Genomic DNA, 17,248 nt, shown 5'->3' with positions numbered 1-17,248 from the left:
TTACGCATTATTCACAGGGGTAGATTTGTTCTTCTTGTATGGAAGTTCAGGGTTAGCTGCCCCATTTCTTCTTAGCGCTTACCCTTTCCCAGTGTCCTTTCAGTTTGCTGATTTTACACAGGGAGGGCATTTTTACTTCTAGCACCTCTTGTCCTCTGACCTCACTCCACCAAGGCAAGCTGGAGAGCAGGGGCTTGGATTGACAATGCCAAAGTAGGCTATTGTATTCACAGCACCCTTGAAGGATGAAAAGGACAAATGTTAAATTCTTAGACTTGAGAACAGCAGGGCTCTGTTGCTACCTTTTGTCAACATCCAACTTGGGTTGGGAGTCAGCTGTTAGTGAAAGATCTTAGCAGAATACCTGGCCCGTTTCTCCCTCTGGTGGAAAGTTCTAACCTTCTAGGATGATTCAAAGCTTGTGAGACATTGCAGGCAATCCTGTGGGTCGGCACGAGGGCCATTTCCTCCCCTCTTCTCCACTGCCCTCATGGTTCAGGGTCTCAGCTTCTAAACCACGTAGGCTTTTCAGGGAATTTCCTCCAGAATAAAAACAGGCTCCAACGTTTTATTGTAATTTTAACAGCTAACACTGATAAAGTTCTTCATATATGTTAAATACTATTCTAAGAATTTTGCATATATTGTTTTGCTTAATGTTCAAAACAACCTAAAATGTAGACACTATTATCACTCCCATTGTATGGACAGAGAAACTGAGCTCTGTTCTAATCATTTTACCTGTAGCAGATGCTACATGTCAGACAGATCTGTGCAACCATGAACCTGAGGCTGGCAAGCAGGAACCATGCACCACCTGCCATCCACTTTGGTCACTTCTATTCCCAGAAACTGTGTGGCTGTGTCTGGCAGTGACAAAAAGACAGCCAAGTGTCTCCAGGGCAAGCAGCAACCAGTCAGTGGCGTAATTTGGGGTGTTGTTCTGGGCTAGGTGGCTTCCAAAATATTTTCTTGCCCTCCTAGAAAAGCTATAAGCTCTTGGTGTTCTTTAGAAAATTTATTTCAAAGCAGAGTTGTATTCTGCTGTCGCAGCTGAGATCACTGGCTGATATAATATGTGAAGTGCCTGGTACGATAAATGTTAGTCTTCTCTTCTCTGCAGGCCTACATTCTGCATCAGGTCTTTAAGTATTGTTTCACATTTATGCCACTTATTAAGAACCACACATTTTGCTATGCCATTACATTAGATCCTGAGAGATCTCAAGGTGAGTTTTCTTAATAGAGAACAACGATGTGTCATCATGTGATTTTCAAACCTGAGGATCTTACCAGAAAGCAAACAACACTCTTCTTTGTTTGATGTATCAAAGGATTAAGAGGAGTGGGGACTTTCAGGTCTTCACAGACCACAGCATCAGACTCTTCCTGGGATCTATTTCCACCTCCCTTACCCATGAGCCACACCCAGGAAGGAGACCCATCCTCTCTCCAGCTGCCCAACTCACTCAATGTGGGGGGGGGGGTGAGGGCAGGAGGTCCTGTTGCCTTTGGCAATGTATTACTCACTTAATATGTCCCTCAATTCTTCTTCCAAGCCCCGAGACAACTATTTTTAAGAGAATGATTCTGCAAAGTCCTCTATTACAGTTTTATTGTTTGTCGAATTCATTTTGTTTGTTACAAATATGTTGCAAACTAAAGATTCACAGAGTTTAATGCACCTGCCTCTTAATTCCATGGTTTTCACTACCTTGTACTACTTGCATTCTGATCAGAGAATAAGAATGGCAACATGTACCTATGTGAATCAAGTTCAAGGATAAACGCCCTGTCAGGGAGTAGTTCAGTGCTGCTGTGCTTTGTGTGTGTGAGGCCCAGCTAACCACTGCCTGTCATGGCAGCACCTAGCTACTGTGGATTATTTAAAAAATATATATATTACAATGATGACTCTTAGTAGTTAAGGAAATTAATTGCTTCATTATTTTTTTTAATTTGGAGACTGTCTAGGCTAACACTGCATTTGTAAGATGCCTTTTAAAGTTAGCACTGTAGGTGTACTTTAACATTTTACTTTATACAATTTTTATTTCTCATACATAAAAAGTGTGCAGTGCATATAACTACTTGACTTTTAAAAACTCACAAAAACAAAGTTCTTCTGTGCAGTATGGAAGCTTCCTGAGAAACATCAGTTACAGGTTTAGGAATTATTTTAAGGAGAAATGGGACACCAAAAAGTTAGTCCATGCTGCTGCTTCACGTCCTTTGCATCAAGAGTGTGCAGACATGGTCTTAGCTTGTTTGAAACAAGAGCTAAGAAAAGCACAAAAGCTGCCAAGACAAAGCAAAAGAAACAATGTGTTTTGCCAAAATATTTGATGGCATTCTCTGCCAACTATATAATAGAGATGGATACAAAACTAAACAGGTCGACACAAACTGTGACTCAGGGCTAAAGAAGGGCCCACTAAATGCCCTATATGCTGTGGATTGAGAGACACTGTCTTTGGAACAGAAGCGTATATACAGTCATGTGCCACATGAGAGCATTTTGGTCAAGCCGGACCACATATATTACAGTGGTTGTATTATAAGATTATAAGATCGTATTTTTACTGTACCTTTTCTACCTTAAGATATGTTTAGATACACAAATACCATTGTGCTACAGTTGTCTGCAGTATTCAGTACAGTAACATACCATACAGATTGGTAGCCTGGGAGCAATAGGCTACGCCATATATCCTAGGTGTGTAGTAGGCTATACCATCTAGGTTTGTGTAAATACACTCTATGATGTTCACACAATGATGAAATTGCCTAATGATGCATTTCTCAGAATGTATCCCCATCATTAAGTGATGTATGACTATATACATATATCCACACACACACACATGCACTTACTTATGTGTATGTGTGGTGTGTTTTCAGTATTCAACCCAAAATCTCAGTACTTTATTTGAAAGTGTCTTTCAAACCTTACAAGGTGAAGAACCATTACAACCAGGAAAATAGTGAGCCTTAGGAAGTTAGAAAAGGGGCATTAGGGCATAGGTCATTCCCACAGTCTTTGGGTAAGTATGATGGTGGGTGAAAGTTGGGATGGTAAGAAAATGTTGTAGAGCAAACAAGAACAGAGTGGGAAAAGGGGGAGTAGCAGATTTATGAGTAAAACATGAGATTTATGAGTAATCAATAATCCAGACGAGAAGTCACTTAGAAGGAATATGGGGGGTGGGGTTCTATTTATATATGTAGGTCAAAAAGTCCTTAGGGCCAGAAATGGCTGCACAGTCAATGGAAGAGATACCCAAAGTTGGAACTACAGAGAGAAAGGAGGCAGGGATGGGGCATCATGGTAATGAAAACATACAAGGACCCCAGACCCAGACCCTTCTATGGCTCCGGAGGCCACTACAACATGGTGCAAAAACCTTGGGACCAGCCTGCCCTAAGGTCTCCACTGGCTCTGAACTTGAACCCTCAAATGAGTCTTCTTGGGGGAAGTCTCACAAACTGATTTCTAATATATCCATTTCAAGTTTAGAAGGGGACGTGAAGAACACATTTTTCCAGCTCAGGCAGCCACTTCAAGGGGTACCCTGGTGAACAAGGACATTAGTGAATGCAGAAATCAGTGACCAAGCTTAAAAGAATCTTGAGGGGAAAACAACCAGGTCACCCAGTAGGTTTCAGGGACCTGTTTCTGAAGACATTCTGCAGACAGAGCTAACTCGGGCAAGTCTGCATCTCAGTTAGAACTGATCCCAAACACCCATCCTCATGTCCAGCCAAGACTAAAGTCCCACGAAGACATGCCTAAGTGAAGAAGGGGCTAGTGAAGAACCCTGGGACTGACTGCAGTGGTGATGGCTACAGAACTCCTAAAGGAAACCAGATCGTCAACCAGGGAAGGCAGAAAGGAACCAATGTTGGCCGAGTGCTTGCTTATATGCAAAGCTCTGTGCTAGATTCAATTTTTCTTGTCTTCTTCAGTACTCACTACATTTTAATGGTGGCAAATTTATGATCTTTATTTGAATGGAAAGATAGCCGAAGTTCGGAAAGGTTAGGCATTTTGTTCAAGATCACAGAGTGATGCCAAAATATGAATCCAGAAATGCCTGACTCTAACATTTATGCAATTTTCAACAAATTAAGCAAATTCCCTGAATAAGTCTCAAGTTAGTTTATTAATTCTTTATTCAACACATATGTTTTTTAAAAACTAGATAACCTCCGGGTGTTGAAAATGAAGCAACACATTCCAAAATAACAATGAAATTTTAAAGTATTTTAACTGAATGACAATGAAAAGAGACATATCAAAACTTAAGGGCTGCAGCTAAAGCAGGGCTCAGAGGAAAATTTATAGTACTGAAATGTACATATAAAAAAAGAAAACAGCCTAAAAAATCAACAATCTAAACTTTCATCTTGAGAAGTTAAGTAAATATACCCAAAGAAATTAGAAACAATTTCTATAATAATAATAAAGAGAAGAGCAAAAACCAATTAAACAGAAGGAAAAAAATCATCAACACTAAAGATTAGTTCTTCAAAAAAGTAATAAAATTGGCCAGGTGCAGTGGCTCCCGCCTGTAATCCTAGCATTGTGGGAGGACGAGGAGGGAGGATTGGTTGAGGTCAGGAGTTTGAGACCAGCCTGAGCAAGAGTGAGACCCCATCTCTACTGAAAATAGAAAAAATTAGCTGGGTTACTAAAGATAGAAAAAAATTAGCTGGGTGTAGTGGCATGTGCCCGTAGTCCCAGCTACTTGGAAGGCTGAGGCAGGAGGATTGCTCGAGCCCAGAGTTTGAGGTTGCTGTGAACTAGGCTGATGCCACGGCACTCTAGCCCAGGTGACAGCAAGACTCTGTCTCAAAGAAAAAATAAAAAGAAACAAAAAGTAATAAGATTGGTCAATCCCAAGCAGGAGTAATCTAAGGGAAAAAAGGAGAAAACATAAATTATCAATATCAGGAACAAATACATTTTAACTGCTATTACATACATAAGACACTATATAATGAGGAGAAAGAAGAGGAGGAGGAAAAAAACAGTGCATCCGTTTTGAAGCCATCCAAAAAAGTCACATTCCAGGTTACATTGTATTCAAGTTACTCCAACATGGATTTGTTGGTAGAGAACATAAGCTACTGTCAGGTTGGTATTATAGGCCTAAAGAGAGCACATATACTTTGGAGCTGGACAGAGCTCAGTTCAAATCCAGCCTCTACCTTGATACTAAATGTATGACATCTGGGCAAATTATATAACCCCTCTGAGCTTCCATTTTATCATATAAGAAATGGAAGACAATAATACCAACCTCACAGCACTATTGGAAAGGCTAGAGGTACAGCACCAAGTATCCTATGGAATACTTTTCCCCTACATGTCCCATGGCCATGGAGCTTGCAATGAAACTATCTGTATAGGAAGGGTACAAAAATATATCATAAGACTAAGCCATTCATTTGGAAATGTAATGTTTTCTGAAAAGCCTGGGCATTTACGGTTTTTTTTACTTGCCTATTCTAACAGGAGAGGGTTGGTATGGTCATTTTTCAATAGAAAGCATATTACCAGCATAAAAACAACATTAAAAATCACATGAAAATGAAATAATAGGAAATTTTCATTTTAATTTTATACAACAATTTTTTTTTCTTAAATCTTAATAGATCACAATAAAAGCTATGCTGCTAACATAAGTTATTTTAAGGCTTTGGGGGAAAAGGATTCCATCTCTAATGCTGACAGTAAGACAGAGGACCCTCCCAAATCTTCGGCTCCCCACCAGTGAGTCTGCTGAGTCACACGTGTTGATGGATACACAAGGGGTCAAAAGGCTGAAACAACCGTGACAGTTGGCTCAGATCATAGAGCTGCAAGGCGAACGCTCAGGATTTGTCATATCCTTAATGAATGTGGCAGTCCTGTAACAAGACAGAAAAAAAAAAAATACAGAGATGAAAAGGCCACATGATACACTTGTGGTTCAATTCACTAATGAAAGAAATGAAATTATGCACGGGACCACTTAGCATCCGCATAAACACTTCTCCTGTAGGGACGACACTGAGAAAGTTCTAGTCCAGGAGGGAAAGATGTGAAGTATGGCCCACTTTAGTTTCATTTTTCTTGTAAAACTATAGAAATAAATACTGAGAAGGGTTTTTGATGGCAATATGTGGAGATGAGAACCAATGTCTGGCTCTAACATGTCACAGCTATGTGCTATCAGTGTCAGCTGATGGTCACAACACAGCAGAAGCAGCAGCCAAGACCAGGCATCCCCAGAGCGTCTGCAGATAATTTGCTTTTCTCTCTTCAGAAGCTTCCTGAGGGAAGGTTGGACCAAAGGGCCAAAGGCAGCACAGGGGTCACAGACGCTCTGGGAGAAGGCTAGAGGCCTCAGCAAGAGGACCACCCTTCCTTTGCACAGAACAAGCCTTAGATAAGTATCTAACAGGTGGATGACTATTATTTTGATAAAAATGAGATAGCAAAGCAACAGGATCCAATGGAGTGGCTGGCACATGGGGGCGGGTGGCAGGGAGAGTGGTTCATTAAACTGCAGCTAAATCTGATCCTGCTAAATGTGAGTCAAGCAAGAGAGAAATCCTCAGAACCAGCTGCCAGCACCCCTGGGCTCTGAAAGGGAGAGATGTCAGATGACCCTTGTGAGGGGTCATCTCAGGCTGGCTCATCTCTAGCCAACTGTCATGACCAGTGGGTGCAGCAGCTCTAAGTACAGGGTCACGACGTGCTCACCAATATGGTAACCTGGGGACCCCCCATGATTATATATGTTCTAGGGTAAAAAAAGATCCTCTTCTTTAAGGAAATACTGCTATAAAAAAGGGAATCTTTGTAAGACTATTTAAGATTTTTGAAGCTACCATTGTTTTATATTAAATTGAGGAGAATATGAATATGTTTCTTAATGATAATTTCTAATTGGAGATTCAGTTTTGGAAAAGAAATAGCAATTATGCCATCAAGATCATATCTCTCCATATATATGGAAGCATTTGTATCCAATGTTCCAATAAAATGGACACACCTTGCATATGTTGGATAACATTTTGAAGTATAGAGACAAGACAGTATTTTGAAGTAACCGGGAGATTAAAGCACCCTTTAGTGGTTTTTTTTTTTACATGCCAATAGAGGGACTAACCTGCTAAGCATGCAGACCATTTGCTTTTTTTATGGTAATCCAAACAAGTATTGTTACCTTCTGTTCCTTCCACTGATTAAAATATATATTAGGAATTTTATCAGAACATTTTATCAGAACTATGAGTGAGTATATGAAAAAAAAAAAAAAAAGGAAAAGTCTTGAAGGATATACATGTTAATAGAATTTGTCTCTGAGTAGTGGGATTTATTGAGAGGGTAACGCTAGAATCATTAGGAAGCCTAAGCCACATAAATGTAATTACACTTCTGTTTGCTTATTAAATAATCACTCCAAAATAGCCAAACAGGAATTTGCTAAGATCAGAATGTATGTTTGGAATGGAGGGACTTAAACTAGAGTCTGTGTCTATATTCATGACATTCACTTTGGACTCCCCTAGAGAAAAATAGCTGTCCTTCAAAATCATGCAGTTCTTAGATACATCATAGGGCCCTGTGAGTGCAGTGATTCAGAGGGTCATGCTGAATATGGTTGGAGAAGATAAACGGTGATTTCAAATTCGATCCCCCAAGTTTAAGGTCACATGATCTGTTGCTGTGAATGACAAGTGTTGGCTCACAAATGACCTGCTTTTTCCCTGGGCCACTGTCTGTACAAGTCCAGATGGAAGCTACATCTGTATAATCTTTCCGGATGGAGAATGAATGAGCTCACCTGGAGCCTGGAGTAGACACAATTGAGGGTAGTTGATGGGATTGAATATAAACAACTTCTGACTATTAATGAGAAAAAGGTTAGTGTTTAATATGAGGGGAAAGATAAAAGAGTGTTGCAGGGAAGACCGTCTTCATTCCCCAATCTTCTCCGAGGTTTCCAGTAGTCTATTTTCTCCACGCAAAATATCTTTGAATAACTCAGACTGGTCAGATGTCTGCAAGGTTTCTTTCATGGTTGATTCTTCATTCTGTTTTCCCATCTAACTGCTGCAGAATGCTTATGTGATTTTTCTGGCAGTTTCCAGATAACAGCCAGCTGAGTGATAGGGAATTCAGGTCATTTGGGCAAGAAGAGCCATCGGTGAGAGTCCCTTGTATCTATCCTCCTGCCTTTGGTTGGTGGCAGAGAGTGGTGACATGAAGGAGGCAGAAGAAATATTCTAGGCATTTTAGCTTCTGCATTCTTTGAAAAGCTTTTTCTTCCTGCATCAGTCTTGGTCTAAGTTATCACACATGGGAGACTCCCCACAGATGCTTCTAGCAACAAGTCTCTACCTACATCATTGGCCAAAACTACTTAAAAATGAGTAGGGGTTGGCGGTCTCAGTTTTGAAAATATAATTACAGGTGATGTAAAAATATATATATACTGATCTTTAATTTTAAACTTTTCTCCAATAAACATGGATTACTAGTAAATTTTTTTTTAAAGATTTTATATTTTTTTTAATCTAAAAAAGATAAATCTTGATGGACTGCCATATGGCATCGTACCAAGTTCGGCATCTACACCCAGATTTAACGAAGGAAACTTCACATGCAAAACTGTGCCAACTAACAAGGATTGGACAACTGAGAGAAAGGTATTAGCAAAACACAATTCTGCCTCCCTGGAACCTTGCAGTCCCCTAAGCCCTTGGATTCAGCCACTCATACTGGGAAGCAGGAAAAATATATCCTCAAAGTCTGGGTCAGCTTCAGAGACAAGTCCTGCTTGGGGCCAGCAGGGAAGAAACAGGAGGATGGGGGGAAGGTGGCCAAGTGAAAGCCACTGGCCAGGAAAACCCTCTGGGCTAGGCTGGTGAGGAAAGACAGAGATCACCACAGGGCACCATCTGAGATCACCATCAAGGCCCAGCAGAGATTCACTCAGCCGTCCCGGCTCAGAGGAGGCCAAGGAAGAGGGAAATACCTACAAATTGCAAGGCAGCCCTTTTTTCCCCAAGAAAATCAATTACCTGCATTATGCCGGCACCTAAATGCAATTTTCCTTTGGCTTGTAATCGATTTCAGCTTATTTATGGAGGAAGTCATGCATGGGTCACTGAGGAAAAAAGAAGAAAGTATTAAAATTATAAGATCTCACAACATTTCTTGAGTCTCTTAGTTTCTTTTTTGTAGCAAACCCTGTGCAAGGCCCTATCATAAAGAGGGTGAGGCAGATGTCCAACCTCTAAGATGTCCAACCAGGTGAGCAGAGGAGCTGCAGTGGGAAGCAGTTAGACACCCATTATGGAGATAAAATCAAGAGACTATTGGGATGGGCAAAAGGTAGCGGAAGGCTCCATTCATTCCCTGACCCAGTTTGTTCCCAATGCATTCCTGTGATTGTGTCTTCTTTTGTGGATTGATTCATAAAACAACCCTTTCATACAAAGTGGTAAGACTCACCTGGGAACTCCTCCGACATCATGTATCACCCAGGCATGTAGTGCCTGAACCTTTTCTGGACGCAAATTATTGATTTCCACACTTCCAAAAGTGCTAAATTAGAAGAGACAAAGAACATTGTCAACCCCAAACTAAAGCATCCATATCCTCTGTTAAAAACCAGTAGGCAAGACACCACTGGTTAGAACCTACTCTTTGAAACTGACCCATGATTTGCATTAGAAACAGTCACTTTTTCTCATTCGATGTGACCCTCAATTACCAGATTCTCAAAATAAGATTCTTAATTTGTACATTGATATTGATTCATTAAATACTTGCTATTCAAAGAGTAGTCCTTAGACCAACATAATGAGCAACACCTGGGATCTAGTTAGATCTGCAGCGTCTCACCCACCACCACCTGCTGAATTAATCTGCAGTTGAACAATCCCAGGTGATTCTCATGCCCAGTGAAGTTTGAGAAGCACTGTTTTGAAAGACCCTGGTGGCCTGCCCCAATCACATTCCTAAACTCTTCCCTGTCAGTCTCTGACAGCTGTCACTCCTATTGCAAATAGTTAGAGCCCTAATATCAGATAATAAATTTCTGGGATGTTAATGCATTCACCCAAAATGCTGGGATCAGAAGAAGACAAAAGAACAGATGCTTCTCTGTGGAATTAAATATTAAAACACGAGAGAAGAAAAATTAATTTGGGGTAGCTAGTGTTCCCAGGACAAAATAATATATGCTCCCTCCTCGCAGGCAGCCCTGGGCAGAGAAAGACTAAAGAACAAAGGCCAAAAAGGCAATGAATGCGGTGAAAACTGTAAGTCTAGAAGGAAATGAGACAAGGAAGACATGGGCATGGCCAGATTCAGTGGTGAGGATGAAATGAGAGAATAAGAGCTGATACTCATTGAGAACTTTCTCTGTGGTTAGGCACACAGCTCAGCATTTCTCATACATGATCTCAGTTAATCTTCATATCACCGTGACCACTTCAGGGACATATATAGGAGATCACACAGGTTAGATGCCCTGCCTAAGGTCACAGAGGTAATATGTAATGACCTCTGCAAGCCTCGCTTTTAACCACTCCAGTACATTGCTGAAAATGCCTGCGCAGGGTAATAAAGACCAGAGCCCAGTGCAGTTCCTGATGTTCCAACAGTAGTTTTACTGCTGAACTGGGATTCGCATGCTTCACGAAGAAGAGAGGAGTCGGGCCAGATCTTCGTGGATGGTGTGGACTAGGACAGGCAGAAGAGAGCAGGTGAAGCAGGTCACGCGGGGGAACCGTGTGAACAAAGGTGGCGAGTGGGCAGGGCGGAGTGTAATGGGAGAGAACGCTGAGAAAATTACACCAGGCCTGGAAAACTCCAGAGCAGGGGCTGGACGCAGGGCAAGGGCCACCGGGACTGCTAGCGGATTTTAGGCAAAGGAGAAATCAGACAAAAGCATTGACTTAGATGAAGGTCTCCAGAAAATACAAAATGTTTACTTTTCTTAGCTCAAATTTTCAGAACTGACTTGAAACATGATAAGCATATTCTTGCTAGGGGTGAAATATCCAACAGGAGCCTATGATAACCCTTGGAAATAGGATGCAAAGGAATGAGTACCTGTTTTCGTCAAAGGGGTTACTGATGGAGCCATTGAGTATGACATAGACCACACCACAGGCAGCATCTGCAAACTTAAAAAACAAATGGCCACCATTCTTTAGCATGAAAATATAATCCCCATGCCCCAGCAGTTCCATTCAAAACAGGGCTTAGCAATAGTTAGTCAAGGAGGGAATATCCTATATGGTTCTCGGACAGGAATGTCAGATTATATAATTTTCATTCCAAGCCATTGGAGGGATTATGCTTCATGTCACTTTTCTTGAAGCATTTGATCCAATCTGTAAGTGTTCGAACAGCGAAGTTTAGTGTCATTGTTCACAGGGCTACTAAATTCAGTGGTTTAGAAGTCAGAAGTCCCCTTCATTTAATGGGAACAGGGTGGACGATTCAGGGGTAAAGGAAATGGAAACATCACAAACAAGGAAACTGAGGAGAAAAAAAAGGTGAGCTTGAGTCATGGAAAGGTACAAAGAGAAAAGGGAGATTGAAGGAATGAACAAAGAAAGGAGTATGCTTGAGCAAGGAGTTTTATTTCTTCATGCAACAAACTTTCAGCAGGAATCTTTGCTAGCACAGGAGAAAACAAAATGGACAAAATAAAGCAATCTACATGCTCCCTGCAAGCCCTGGGACTAGCTCAGGTCCCCTTCTCCGAACCCGGACAGTATCCCATTCACATTATCAAACTGGATTGCGTTGTAACGATGAGCTGGTTGTCTGTTTAGCCTTCGGCACTAAGAGCTCCGGGAGAGCCGCGAGCCTGGCCTTCCTGGATGCTCGTACTGGTACGTGGCACGGAACAGGTGCCCAGTAAACATCTGTGGAAGGAAAAGGAGAGAGGGAGGAGGGAAAGCGGAAGCAAAGAGTCCAATACTCTGTGGCAGAGATTGGAAAAGCACAGGACAAGTGTCATGGAAGGCACGAAAGCCAAGCCCTAAAGGACGGACAGGATTTCACCAGGTAAAGCTGAGGCAGCTGTGACAGGAAAAGCCTAGGGTGTAAGAGAACAGTGGTGTGCTTGTGCGCAAACTTCAGCGGATGGGGACGTTGGCTAGATAAGGCAGTTCACGGAGGGCTGTGAATCTGGACTGGATTCTGCAGGCGATAGGAACACCACTACAGATTTGGCACTGAATCCAGTGCTGCCTCTGTCTTTCCTCTGAGGGTGGTGAGCAGAGGGGCAGAGCCCAGTTGTTATTATTAATCAGAGTGCTAACTCAAGTCTGCTTCAAGGGTGCCAAGTATGGTCCCAGCGAGATATAATTCTCCAGAGCCTCCACGAAGTAAGTATTGGGTCAGTTTGCCTTAAGGTCACATGAGTTGGAAGCATTGAATGGAGGTGGAGATTCACACCATCAAGAAACACTGCCAGGCTGGGTGTGGTGGCTCATGCCTGTAATCCTAGCACTCTGGGAGGCTGAGGCAGGCGGATTGCTCGAGGTCAGGAGTTTGAAACCAGCCTGAGCAAGAGCAAGACCCCATCTCTACTATAAATAGAAAGAAATTAATTGGCCAACTAATATATATAGAAAAAATTAGCTAGTCCCAGCTACTTGGGAGGCTGAGGCAGAAGGATTGCTTGAGCCCAGGAGATTGAGGTTGCTATGAGGTAGGCTGACACCACAGCACTCACTCTAGCCTGGGCAACAAAGCAAGACTCTGTCTCAAAAAAAAAAAAAAAAAAAGGAACACTGCCTTTATTGTCAGAAAAAGAAAGAGATCGGTCTGACAAAAGAAGGGCATCTGCATACATTGTTGAGTGACTGGCAAACAGAGGCACAGGTAGCTCACAAGGACAGGATACCTTCCATCACCTGTGCCTCCTAGTGTCAAGGGCTGAGTGAGGAACATAAGTAGGTGCTTGATACATACAAAATGTGACTTGGCTTTAAAAGTTTTTAGCAACAGCACTGCCCTAAACATTTCATAGAGTAATGAAATAAATATTAAGACTGTTGCAGGAGTATAAGATCGACCAACACTCGGCCCAGAGGATTAAACCAAAGCCAAAGCATGGGTAAGAGCAGAGATTCTTCATCTGGAGCCCACACACCCATTGTGAACGCTCTAAAATTATATGTGAAAATCTTCTGAAATGTCTTCCCAACCTTTTTTTCAGGAAAGTATCCTATCCTACACTTTCATTCCTAAAAGAGTTTATGATCCAAAAAGTGTTAAAGCCCACCACTGACTGGATGAGTTCTTAGGTTCTTTGGTCTCCAAAGTTCTAGAATTTCACTACTTGCTACTTACCCTCCGGGAAGCCATTTTCCAGAATACCGAAACAGGATTATTAGGGCAGTCTTTCTTCCAGTGTGGACAAGATCGGTAGTTCATTTCTAAAATACATGGTTTATAGAAAATTATTACAGTGGCAAAGAGAGAGCATAAATAACCTCCATTCTTCCCTGGCTGTTCAATCACAGGGGAGCCATTTTCTAGCGGCATCACTGCCAAGATGGAGGGTGGAGAATGGACACATTTAGACCCAATTTAACTAAGTGTCCCCTGAATCCCATCCAAGTCCTTACCTTACCTTCCAAACCCCAGACAGGAACACAGTGACAAGTTTTAAGTCATCATTCTGGGAAGCAGCAGCAAAAGTTCAACCAACAGAGACAAGCCCTCAACATTATCATCAAATCCAGGAAGAATCAGAGGTAAAACCAGGCCCTCAGAGGTCACTCTTGCCGACCACTTCTCTGCTTCCTGACAACTCTCTCTGGTTGAGTGTTTCCTCCCCCCACCTCCGTAAGTCCCCATACTTTTAGGCTCAGACGGGCTCAGAGTCTTCCTACACTCACCGCTATCAAAACAGTCTTGGTCCTCAGTGAAGTACAATAGACATAGAGCATCAATGCACGGTTTCTGTGTCATTTCTCCCAAGGATATCTGCCTTAATTCGTAAATATTTATTAGGTCTTGGGGATAGAGAGATAAATTAGATGAGAGTCCTGTCTTTAGAGATGGAATGCAATCTACCAAAGAAAAAATCAACTTGGATTGGGGGATTGTGCAGCGTCATCAGGGAAAGTTGACGGTGAACTTGGTCTTGAAGGATGAATAGGAATCTTCAGACAAAGGAGACAGAGGAGGGTGCTCCACGCAGAGAGAATATGTGCAAAGGCACAGAGCTGTGGGCCAGCCTAATAGGTTTAGATTAGTACTTCCAGAACTTAAGGGGTGAGGAAGGGAATGATGAAAGATGAGGTATGTGAAAGACAAGAGGCCAGGTCATACCAAGGAATTTAGACTTTACCCTAGCGGTGAAAGAGAGCTACTTAAGTTTTAGGGAGGAGATGAATACAATCATATTTTTGCTTTAGGAAGAACACTGTGATTGCAAGATGACCCAAAGGGGTAAGAAGTGAGCAATAAGAATTCTTCAAAAGTCCCAGCAAGAAAAGAGAGTATGTTACCAAGCTGGACTCAAGCAGTGGTAACAAGATAGAAAGAAATGATGACTTACCAGGCAAATAGATTAGGTTGGCAATTTATTGGCTATAAGGAGGGTAAAAAGAGGGGCGATCACCACAAAAAAATGGTAACTATGTAAAGAGATACGCTAATTAGCTTGACTGTAATAGCCAGTTCACTATGTATATCAAAACATCACACCACACATCTTAAAGACATATGATTTCAATTAAGAAACTTTCAAAAACATGACCCAAGGTTGTGTCTAAGAACTATATGATGTAAAATGAAATAGTTAATAAAGGGTTAGGGGCCCAGTCCCTGCATGAAGGAAAAAAAAGAATGGGGGGTGGGAGGGAGGGAGGAGGCAGAATCTGGAAATATCCTACGTCAACTTTGCGTTATCAAGCAGGTAGAGAAGGTGTATGGAGAGAGGCTCTAGAACCTTCTCTTGTGTCCCAGAAGTCTGAGAGCGTGGCAACTGCCTGTTTCCTCTCTGTGTATGTGTAGAGCTTACCCTAAGAAAACACCACTATTTTACTTCCACCTTCTTATGGGTTCTATCCTCCCAAAAGACGTGTTGCATCCTAATCCCTGGTACCTGTGAATGGGACCTTATTTGGAAAGAGGGTCTTTGTAGATGTAATCAAATTAAGATGCGATCAATAGGGTGGGTCTCCAATATAACTACTGTTCTTACAAGAAGGGGAAATTTGGACACAGAGACAGACATGCACAGAGGTAAGATGACATGAAGACACACAGGGAGAAGATGACCATGTGATAACAGTGGCAAAGGTTGGAGTAATGCATCTACAAGCCCAGGAACACCAGTGATAATTGGCAACAACCCAAAAAGCTGGAAGAGACTAGGAAAGATTTTCCCCTAGAGAGTTCAGAGAAAGCATGGCCCAGCAGACACCATGACTTTGGACTTTTTTTAAGATTTATTGCACCATGTGGTGAATATAGTTAATAATAGTGTGCTATACATTCCAAAATTTCTAAGAGTAAATTTCAAATGTTCTCACTATAAAAAATAAGTATTTGAGGTGATGGATATGTAAATAAGCTTGATTTAATTATCCCACATTATATTTATAAATCATAACATCACTTTGTACCTCATAAATATATACAATTAAAAATTGTCTATTTACAATAAAAAAGATATAAATAAATATAAATCAGACTATAGAGACTATAAAACAGGGAGAAAGGTGAAAATTAACAAAAATTGAGGACAAAGAAGAAGAAAGCAGATAAATAAAATTACATATACAGGATTCAATTTTAAAGAAAGCAAAAATAAAGAACTCTGAAATGTAAATCAATTTTTAAAAATAGATTATTTCATTTTCTCTATCTCCACTTCATTCCAAGAAAAAACTGAAGTGGTGAGTTGAAAAATAAAACCAAAGGAGAAGAGTTTATTGGAAATAAATTTAAAAGCTAAAAATGTTAAATCAATGACCAAGAAAAAAGTTAAATTGCTAAAATGGAAATTTAAAAAGAAAAACAGGGAACATAGCAAAAACTATAAAACTTAACCAAAAAATAAAAATAGCGAGAGAAACATTTATATATCTTATTCTGGGAGGGAAGACTCAGAATACATATAAATTTAAATATTATAAAAGTAAAATTAGTGTATAAAAATATAGACGAATGCTTCCCTAATCTCAAGGTAAGGAAAATCTTTCTAAGCAAAGATACCATACCCAGGAGCCATAGCAAAGGTCTTCTGCATTTCTGTGTGGCAAAACACAGACTATAAACAGTATAAAAAGGAAAGTCCAAACTAAAAAAAAATAGAGGTGCCACCTTCAGCCAGAAAACAGACAGAACAACATAGCAGTTAAGAGCACAGTTTCTCAAGTCAGTCTTTCTGGGTTTGCTCTCAGCTCTGCCACTTACCGAGTGACAAGTTACTTAACTCTGTGCCTCAGACTTCTCATCTGTAAAATGGGACCACCATCAGGCCTCATGGGGCTGTGTAAAATGGCATGAGTGAATACTCATGAAGCATGTAGATCATAGGCACTCTAAATGCCCAATACTATTAATTTATAAAGAACTTCTATTAATAAGAAAATAATAGATAACCCAATAAAGATGGTTAAAATATATGAACTAACAGTTTATAGAAGAAATAGAAATATCTGCCATTAATATATATACATATGCTCAAACTCACCATCAAAGAAATTAAAAATAAATTGAAGTATTTTTTTCTTTATCAAATTGGTCCAAAATTTTTGAAGTATTAATATCTAGTGTTGGTGAAGATCTAGGTAGATAGACAACCACATATATGCTCTTGATGAGGGTACGAAATTGTTACCACCCTTTTTTTGTTGTTGTTGAGACAGAGTCTCACTTTGTTGCCCAGGCTAGAGTGAGTGCCTTGGCGTCAGCCTAGCTCACAGCAACCTCAAACTCCTGGGCTCAAGCAATCCTACTGCCTCAGCCTCCCGAGTAACTGAGACTACAGGCATGTGCCACCATGCCTGGCTAATTTTTTTCTATATATATTGGTTGGCCAATTAATTTCTTTCTATTTATAGTAGAGACGGGGGGTCTCACTCTTGCTCAGGCTGGTTTCGAACTCCTGACCTTGAGCAATCCGCCCGCCTCGGCCTCCCAGAGTGCTAGGATTATAGGCGTGAGCCACCGTACACGGTCTGTTACCACCTTGTAAATGAC

At 41.0% G+C, this 17,248-nt stretch overlaps 1 protein-coding gene across 1 annotated transcript in view; it reads right to left on the bottom strand.

Moving 5' to 3' along the window:
- Positions 1 to 5,599: 5,599 nt before the first annotated feature.
- CD38 (CD38 molecule) overlaps positions 5,600 to 17,248 on the bottom strand; it is a 42,695-nt gene continuing 31,046 nt past the window's right edge. Inside the window, exons 4-8 of the mRNA XM_012737552.3 lie at positions 13,379 to 13,464; positions 11,120 to 11,193; positions 9,512 to 9,604; positions 9,079 to 9,164; positions 5,600 to 5,913 (exon numbers count right to left, since the gene is read on the bottom strand). Of these exons, the coding sequence (XP_012593006.2) occupies positions 5,888 to 5,913; positions 9,079 to 9,164; positions 9,512 to 9,604; positions 11,120 to 11,193; positions 13,379 to 13,464 (365 nt within the window). The 3' untranslated portion in view covers positions 5,600 to 5,887. The remainder of the gene's footprint in view (positions 5,914 to 9,078; positions 9,165 to 9,511; positions 9,605 to 11,119; positions 11,194 to 13,378; positions 13,465 to 17,248) is intronic.

The sequence above is a fragment of the Microcebus murinus genome, chromosome 3, assembly GCF_040939455.1.
Source record: "Microcebus murinus isolate Inina chromosome 3, M.murinus_Inina_mat1.0, whole genome shotgun sequence".
Classification (NCBI taxonomy): Eukaryota; Metazoa; Chordata; class Mammalia; order Primates; family Cheirogaleidae; genus Microcebus; species Microcebus murinus.
This window is presented reverse-complemented; position numbering and strand designations above follow the sequence as displayed.